This window comes from Orbicella franksi, chromosome 2, assembly GCF_964199315.1.
Source record: "Orbicella franksi chromosome 2, jaOrbFran1.1, whole genome shotgun sequence".
Taxonomy (NCBI): domain Eukaryota; kingdom Metazoa; phylum Cnidaria; class Anthozoa; order Scleractinia; family Merulinidae; genus Orbicella; species Orbicella franksi.
Genome location: NC_138146.1, coordinates 30597624 through 30606267, shown reverse-complemented (window position 1 = coordinate 30606267; position 8644 = coordinate 30597624). Strand labels below are relative to the sequence as shown.

Sequence of the window (8644 nt, the reverse complement as noted above, 5' to 3'; positions counted from 1 at the left end):
TGTGTTTTTTTTGTGTGTGTGTGTGTGTGCCATGCGACACATACAGCTTGTAACTCACTCGATAGTCTTTAGTTCGATTTACGTGTTTTTCTTACCTGTTTATGCCGAAAAATCGGATTTTCTTGTTTTTTCGCTTATTGTTCAACAGTAAGCCTTCTGCCTAGGTGTTCTCATCCTCTCACAAATGCATGTAATGTGGAGGTAAGGATTCGAGTCCAGGGGGGGGGGGGGGAACTCCTATATGAAAAGGTCGGGAATGCTCGTCGTCTCGGTTAGTGGTGTAAATTAAGGATTTTGGTCCCACTTGAGGTGTTCAGGACCAAATGCCACCACTTTTAGCTGTCAAAGTATCTTTTAGGGTGCACTCGAAGAGGTAACAATGAAAACCGCTCTTATTTCTGTTTTTAGGCTCGTTTTCTGCCGGTCCCTCGAGTCCAGTCTCCTAGCTAGCCCAAGCTGCTTTCTCGAACAGCGGCTGGTAATCAAGCATATTCCGTTTTAAGTGGCATCTTTTAGGGGCCAAAGAAAATTCGAATCACGCCCAGATTAGTCTCCTTAAGAGATTTGATTTACCCTGGGCATGGGAGTCACCACCACCGGGGGATTTGAGTGTCGACCTTACCAGCGGTGAGTCGACTGTGCGATGTAAGCGACAGGTATGAGGCCAACCTCGTTCCCAGGGTCCTCTCTCTACCTCGAGAAAGTACCCTTGCTGCGGCTGATCACGTGCCTATGTATACAAATCAAATCCACACAGAGGGTGGATCCTCAACTTAATTTTGTCACTGTCTATGGAGGTGAAAGTTGCGCTGCCTTACAGACGTTATTTTCAAAGTTAAGCAAGTTATTTGTCAAAGATCCTGCCTGACCGGTGCTTCCTTTCTATCTGAATTTCGATAAATATAAGATGTTGATTGAGAGGGAAGTCTGCTTATTTTTCACTACTTTTTAAAACAATTAACCGTCAACAGCCTGCTTCGGATTAGTTTAATCAGTTTTTCACAGCACAATAATTAAATAACCGAAAATTGGACTAACCTCTAAACAGTTTTGAAACGAAAGCCGTTGGATTTTGCAAACGCGAGGCCAGCCGATGTTGTTGTTGTCCAGTTCTTCATAAAATTTTTCACTGCAAGAGAATCGAATGACCGTCAAACTTTCGATTGGATGAATTGAATCAAATTCAGAGTTAGTCTCTTGGCCAAACACTGGACGTAGCAAACTCTAAACGAATGCATCAATGCCGCCGTTGTGATTTTGCCGATCGAAAAATATAAGCTTAAGGACGGTGTCAACTTTTGTTAGTGCGCATATTTTCTGCGCATCACGCAAGGTATGGCCTTTTTCCGCCCTGGTATGGTTTGAGTGCCACGCGCGCGCTGGGGTTGACAACGCAATCAACTACGCTACCAAGTACACGACTAAAAGAAAGCAAAATTTTCCTACTGTGACCAAGTCAAGTTTAATGAACCCGTACTCAAACCAGGAACACCAAAATAGCAGCATATCACTAACCACTAACTGTTAATGTCTTCCAGCTGAAAAACTAATCGTTATCTGGGGAAAATTATATTAAAATCCAACTGTAAACAAGTACCTGCAGATGGTGTAGTGCGCGCGCAAAACAAGTGCGAAATACGCAAATGTTTTACTTACTGGGGAGGTGACAGGAAAAACTGTAACGGGCACCGTAAAAGTTTTCAAAAAAAAAAAATCAAAAACTTTAAAAAACGCGTTGTCACCCCCAGATTTTATGTTATGAAATGGAAGTGGCAAGCCTATTCAACACGTGATTAGTTTCTGGTTGTGACCAAAAGGTATTTAGACTGTATTTTGGCTGAACCAGAGGAAGGCTGTCAGATACGCTAAAAGCGCTGTTGCAACGATTTTGTTATTAAAAACATACCAAAAATGTTTTTTATGTTACATTTACCATGTAGTTTGAAGACCTTTATAAATGTTTTACTTCTCTGTTTGTAAAGGAGAATTCGAAGGAAATTTGTGAAGAAATACCCTTCCCTTCTTTTTTTCAGAAAATGCTGATGTCAGCATTTTTTTTGAGATTCAAAGCTGATTATCTGGAAAAAATGCCTGGCTACCCCAATTTTTCTTTGTGGATTCCAATGGTCCTTGCAAAGATCTACTTTTTCGGCGTGGTCCTAACCCGGCGCAAAAACCTTTGTATTTAGTAGGATCAAGTTTTATTATTCAGCGCGCAGGCGTTGTTGATGTCAAGTTCTTCTTAAAATTTTTTCGCCGCAAGAGAATGGAATGACCGTCAAACTGTCGATGAGAGTAATTCAATCAAATTCAAAACTACCTTTGTAGGCGAACATACGACGTATTTAACTCTAACGGAACGAGTAAATTCCTTCGTTGTGATTTTGCCGAATGAAAAATTAAATTAAATTCACCGCGTGGTCCATTCATTGTGGTGGTCGTCATTTCCAAGTCAAGTTCTTTGCCAAATTTTTTCACTGCCACAAATTCCAAAGACCGTCCAACTATCGACGGGGAAAATTCAGCTAAATGCAGAGCTAACCTTTCAGCCGAACATTGAACGCATTGAACTCCTCTATCGAATGTGTCAATACCTTCGCTGTGATTTTTGCCGATCCACAACGGGAGGGTTACAAACTCCACTCCCTAGTGGGCTCAGTAGGCAAGCTCAGTGCTGAGACAAACTTTAACTTTCCAGCCCCTCCCTTCAATCGAGACATGGGTGAGGCACTCGCGAGAAGAAAAATCATCATAAATGCGTTGTCTTGACTTTGCCTGGAGGGCTTTATTCCCAGAACCCGTTTTGGTGATCGGTGCACCAGGCTCCAAGGCCTTGTGCGCAAGCGATGTTTAGCGCATGCCAACGAAATGCATGAACTGGACTCGACATGAATGCTGAAGAGCGGAAAAGGAAATGTAAATATCAGGCAAAAATGCAGAAACAGAATGATGATGATCATAATAATAATAATAATAATAATAATAATAATGACCACGACCACGACCACGACCACGACCACGACCATGACAATGACAATGACAAAACATCTGTTAATAGACCTATTATAATACATTCAATTTCTAACTTGGGTTCGAAGCTAACGGGATTAAAACAAGAAAATCAATTCTTTTTTGTTATTCACTTAAACATCAGATAAATTTTAATATATCAAAACTGGCCTACAAGTACAGGTGTTACTATGAATGCAGGTGCAATCAAGGATTTACTGGAGTGATACACGATAGTTCCGCCAGTCAGGCGAGTGCAATTTGAAAAAAAAATCGAATATCACAAGTAATTTAGAAAACATTCCGAAATATGAAAGAAAAGTTAGAATTGCTCTAAAACAAGAGCTCTTATCAGCGTAGCTGTTATCACCTATTGTCATAACTGTCCTTCGTTGGACTCGTCACGCGTTCCTCCTCCACAATAAGATTGCGTGACGAGCCTAAAAAGCGCCAGCAGGAAGGATCAAGTTTGGTTTGTATATTTGACAGCTGACTCAACCTCAATAACAGGTTTTCGAGTATCTGCTCCCAACTTCGGTGGCAAAAATTCTCCAGATGCGTGAAGGGGAAAGGGGGAGCGGGGGGGGGGGGGGGGCAGGGAGGGCGAGAGAGAGAAAGAGGTGCAAAAGAAAGGGAGAGGGCGGGCGCGAAAAGTTCCATAACCCTCTCCCCAGCCTCCGCACTGCCAGATAGAAGGCCACTGCAGAGATGAGGTTCCCTCTAGGAAGAAGTCAAGAGTAGGCCATACCAGTTACAAGCGCTAAAAGCTTTATTCACCACATACAATAGTGTCTACCCTTTCTAAACATAAGGTAAATGAAGATACATATGGATATATATTTTACTGAGGAATCTTACACACTACAAGGTCGTCCGTATTCTGCATTCGATATTGATACTCTATACTATAAATGTCTTTTTTTTTTTTAATCTCAAAACTTGATTGACCACTAGGTGGTGTACATATCTCATTAAAACAACAGCTCGGCTTTATATAGCAGCCCGCTTCCTAAATCTGCTAAAAAATATATTGACGTTCCTCCCTTCTGCTCAAGGTGCTTACATCATAACCATCTCATCTTCAAGGCCAAAAAAAAACAGTCAGCACACCATCACAAAAAGATGGATAAAATACACTAAGGCAGGAGCAAAAAGTGATACTGAAAAACCATCCCTTATACTTCAATAAAGGGAAATCCTGCCTACATCAAAGACAACAACAACAAAAAAATATTACGAAAAGGCTACAAATAACAAACTAAACGTTCTTGAAAATAACACTAAAGAAAGGAACCCTGCTAAGACATAGCTAGCCAGTGAGCAAAAGGAAGGACTTCTACATGTATACCTATAACAAGCAATCAAAAAAATATTCCACAAGACCATACCTAAATAACATGAGGATATGTCCAGAAGTCCCCAAAAATCAATGCTGGAGTAATTATATCAAAAACAAAATATCCGAATTGCAACCTGTTTACAAGCCTAACTAAAGAAATCTGGAAAAGAGTAAATTTACAGAATCGTACAACAGCGACCGCGTTTTACACGCGTTTCAAACGCGTTTCGCGCTCGTTTACGCATTCTGCGATTGGTTGCTTGAGAAACTGGATAGGACTTCCGCTTAGGCGAGGTCAAAACAATCACTACTTTTGGAGGTAATTACATCAGCAACAAGTAGGCCTCACCTTCAAAATTGCTATGAATACAATTATACTTATCATACAATGAGTAATAATGAAGACTGCATTGTACAGTTCAGCAGAGAAATCGTGAATGTAATTTTGTGTTGGTCTCAAGATTTTCCCTGATTGATTGTTACAATTACATATTGATTTCTCGCTGGAATGTACTTCTCTAAGTAAGCTACCCCTGCTAACTGTTTTTGCAAGAAAAGGCTTTCATTGGAGCTTTAAAATCTAACTATGAGCTCCACAACTTGTAAATGAATACTGCATAATATACTGTACATGATCACGCAAAACAAAATGACAAAATGCCAGATTACTTATTAACACTAGCTATATTTTAGTAAGTATGAAAGCTACTTTGAATAAACACAGGGCTCTGCTCTGTACATGTATATATCGTGGCTGTAGTGAAAATGCTGCATTCTAAAACAACTGCAACAAAACTAACTCATTACAAAAGATGACCCAATGTTCCATGCTCTTAACAAAAATCACCCCATTATCAGGCCACAAATTACCATGAAGATAACAGTGGTTTTTTACAAGGGCCGATAAATTTGGATTAGTAACAGAAATAACAAAACAAGCAAAAGCAGCAAGTTTTCTTTAAAACTGAGCCCGCTATGTCGGGCAATGAATTTTTTTTCTTACAATAGGTAGGAGCTGGTAGACAACTGGAGCATGAAATATTGATATATTGAACAATTTTAATTGTTCATTGGGGTACTGCAATCTTTAGTGAATTCATTGGTCACTCTGATTGGTAGCCAGCAACAATCATTGCTGTCATATTAAGAAGTACAAGTGGTTTAATGGGAATTTAAATCATTTCCCCCCAAAACAGACCTAAGTCGGTTGATTCACTTTTCCAACATTTATTCCCAACATTTATTCCCAACAATCTCTGACCAGAGTCTTTTTCTATTGTAAAATTTAGAGGCACATGCCAGTCAAAATTCCTTGGTCAACATATTCAGTTTACCAGTGAACTTTTTTCTGATACTTTCCACCATTTGATCCCAATGCACTGCCTGAGCAATGCAGAATATGTGCCTTGGTACCCAGTACTTTGCAGACGATGCATCCAAAGATGACCTGGGACCTAAGCTAAGAAGTACATGTGGTATGTCTGCCACGCCCTAATCAGCAAGGCGGGGCCAAACCCAGATCTATTGAATGGGTATTTATTAAATCCCTGATCTACTAGCCTAACAGCTACTAATCGTATTTAAAGTATACACTCATTTGAGCAGAAACATGTATTCCCAATACATTTCTGTGACTTGTCACAGAGATTCCCAATCACCGAACCACTCAATCATAATTTCTGCGAAGCACAACGCCTCCCAAACAGGCCTTGATTTCAAACATGTAATCCTTAAACCTACAGATCTAACATTGCCACATTATGTTGCAAGGAAAATCTCATGTGCTCTGCTTGCTAACACTCACTGCTTCTGTTCATCTACTTGCATGAAATCAAACTACTTTTCTGATCACAAACAAAATCATAAAAATGTGACCATGAGACAAGTTCAAAAAAGCAAATGCCTCCTAAAGGAGTAAGAAAGATCTCTGGGTCTTAAATTGCAAAATGGCTTTGACTACTTTTGCTATGTCATTAGGCACATGTATACAAGAACAAGATCAGAAAACAGACAGATGGCCAGATGGGCAGACAGATAGATTGACACCAATGTAAACTGGTTGAAGGATATCTTTCAAGAGAAACTGGTGTAGTGAAAATACCCCATTTCTTCTCATTTTGGGGTTAAGGAGGAGAAGTTTTAGTTCTTAACTCAAGGTCAAAATTGAACCAAGTACTTCATGTAAAGTCTAACAAAAGTTGACCCAAAGATCTCTCTTGACACCTGCAGTGCAGCATTTCATTATGTCAAACACTTCAGGGCCGATTTAGTACAACCTTTTGCTTACAAGTTGCATGGGACATGCTGAAAACATGTCAACGACACGAGCTGTTTATGGCTGTCACGAAAAAAACATGCATGCCTGTAAATTAAACACACGTAATACCATAAACATGACCCATACAGCAATCATATTTGTAAGCATCTAAATCGACCCTTTAGACTTACTCTGTTTAAGGACAAGTCATGTTTTGATCCAAGGATCTGGCAAATGACATGTTTAAGTTTTCCAGTCGGCTATTGAACTCTTCCTGAATTCCAACAAATGTCTGACGCAGCCCAGATGCTGGCTTGACTCCACCCACCACATCCACTTTTTCTTCTTCATCATCCTCATCCTCTGAAGTGCTACTAGCCTTTGCCAACTTTTTCTTTTCTTCAAATAACTCCTCCTTAGCATTGTCTGACTCTTTCTCAGTACTGTTGTTGACTAGATCCTTCTTGGCTGATAGACCACGCTCAGGGCTTTTTCTCTTGCTTACTGGTGAGCTGCTGCCATCCATAACATGTTTCTCTGTGGATGGAGAATGCCACTGTTCTGCTTCTTTTGACGCATTACTCCTGGCCATGTCAGGACCCAGACCATTCTGGTAGAGGCTCCTCAAGGAGTACTCAGGTAGGTTCCTCTCTGTAAGCCCTGCAGCAGCAGCCGCTGCAGTTCCAAGATCGAATGGAGATGGACTGGGGAATGGTGACGGGTAGCCAAATGGAAACTTTAAGAAGCGTAGCCTCTCAGCTGGGGTCAGAAGGCCTGCTTGAGCTGCTAAGAGTGGATTCAATTGAGAACGGAACATGTCTGGATTACTTAGCCATCGCCTCATAGCCAAGGCAGCGGTGTATGGGTCACTTCCAAAGCAGCATGCATTGTGGATGTCAAATGGATTTCTGAGGTGCTGCAGATCATGGAGCATATCAACACGTGGAAACATGACATCAGGATACATAAACTCAGGAGGAAAGGCACAAAGCCCAGGAAACTGGGAAGCCATGTTGCCGAGATTCACAAGGCCCTGAGCAGCATCTAACCTGCTGTCAGGGTTGTTCAGCGGCCTTCTAATGGGCATGTCATGTGAACACTCCTCGCTTTTCTTGCCATTTTCCACTTTAACTTCAGGAATAGAGGGTAGGTTATTTCGGAAGAACAAGGATCTGGGATCTGTACCATCTCTTAAGAATAGCTCACTGGCATCAGCTAAACTGCGAGACCGCTTCTTTGTTGGGTCTTTATCATCAGTTCTCATGGACTCCATGAAATGGGCCGCTCTTTTGCGATCAATCCCATGGACATTCATGAATGGGTTGTTGATGGCAGACATTAGTCGATCAGAAGCTAGCAGCCTCCCATCAACATCTTGGGAGTTGCTGCTTGATGGCGGAGAAACTTCACTGCTGTCACTTCGTATGTCCGAGTCTGTCAATAACATCTTTCCCCCTTGACTGGAATCAGGGGATGGGTGACCCGAGTCAGTGGATGTTGTAGGAGATTCTAAAGGACTGACAGCAGCAGAGCGAGTGTCAGCCACTGAGAAATGACGGTTGATGGGCATAGAATGCAACATGCCCGTCAAAGGCAAGCCAGTTCTCCTAATTACCACAACAAGAAAAAGAAACAAACCAATGTAAATACATATTTTTTTCCAATTTGATACTTGTGATCATAAGCAAAGTTAGTTACTTCAGATTTAACAACCTTTTTCTATTGCTTAAGGGGAGGGAGAGTCACCACTTTTGGGGAGCCACAACCCCAAATAGCTAATATGCATACTAAGTGGGCCATCCTTCTTGAGGAAATATACAGAACTTGTTTGTTACAACAGATGGTTGCTATTGACTGAGTGTCACAGCCTTTGGGATTTGTCAACAACCATGAGATGCCATCACTTCATTAAGAGTGTCACTACTGTAAGTTGGGATTTGCTAACAACCATGAAATGCCATCACTACTTGCCAAGGGCCCTAAGGGTCAGTACCCAACAGTTTGCAAGTGTAAGGAGAAACAGCAAGCCCACACCAGGG

General features: G+C 41.3%; 1 protein-coding gene across 3 annotated transcripts in view; it reads right to left on the bottom strand.

The window, feature by feature from the left end:
* Positions 1-3760: 3760 nt before the first annotated feature.
* LOC145479196 (uncharacterized) overlaps positions 3761-8644 on the bottom strand; it is a 30641-nt gene continuing 25757 nt past the window's right edge. For all 3 annotated transcript variants that reach the window (XM_081457479.1, XM_081457480.1, XM_081457481.1), the window contains exon 9: positions 3761-8212. In XM_081457479.1, coding sequence (XP_081313605.1) covers positions 6802-8212 — 1411 coding nt within the window. In that variant the 3' untranslated portion in view covers positions 3761-6801. The remainder of the gene's footprint in view (positions 8213-8644) is intronic.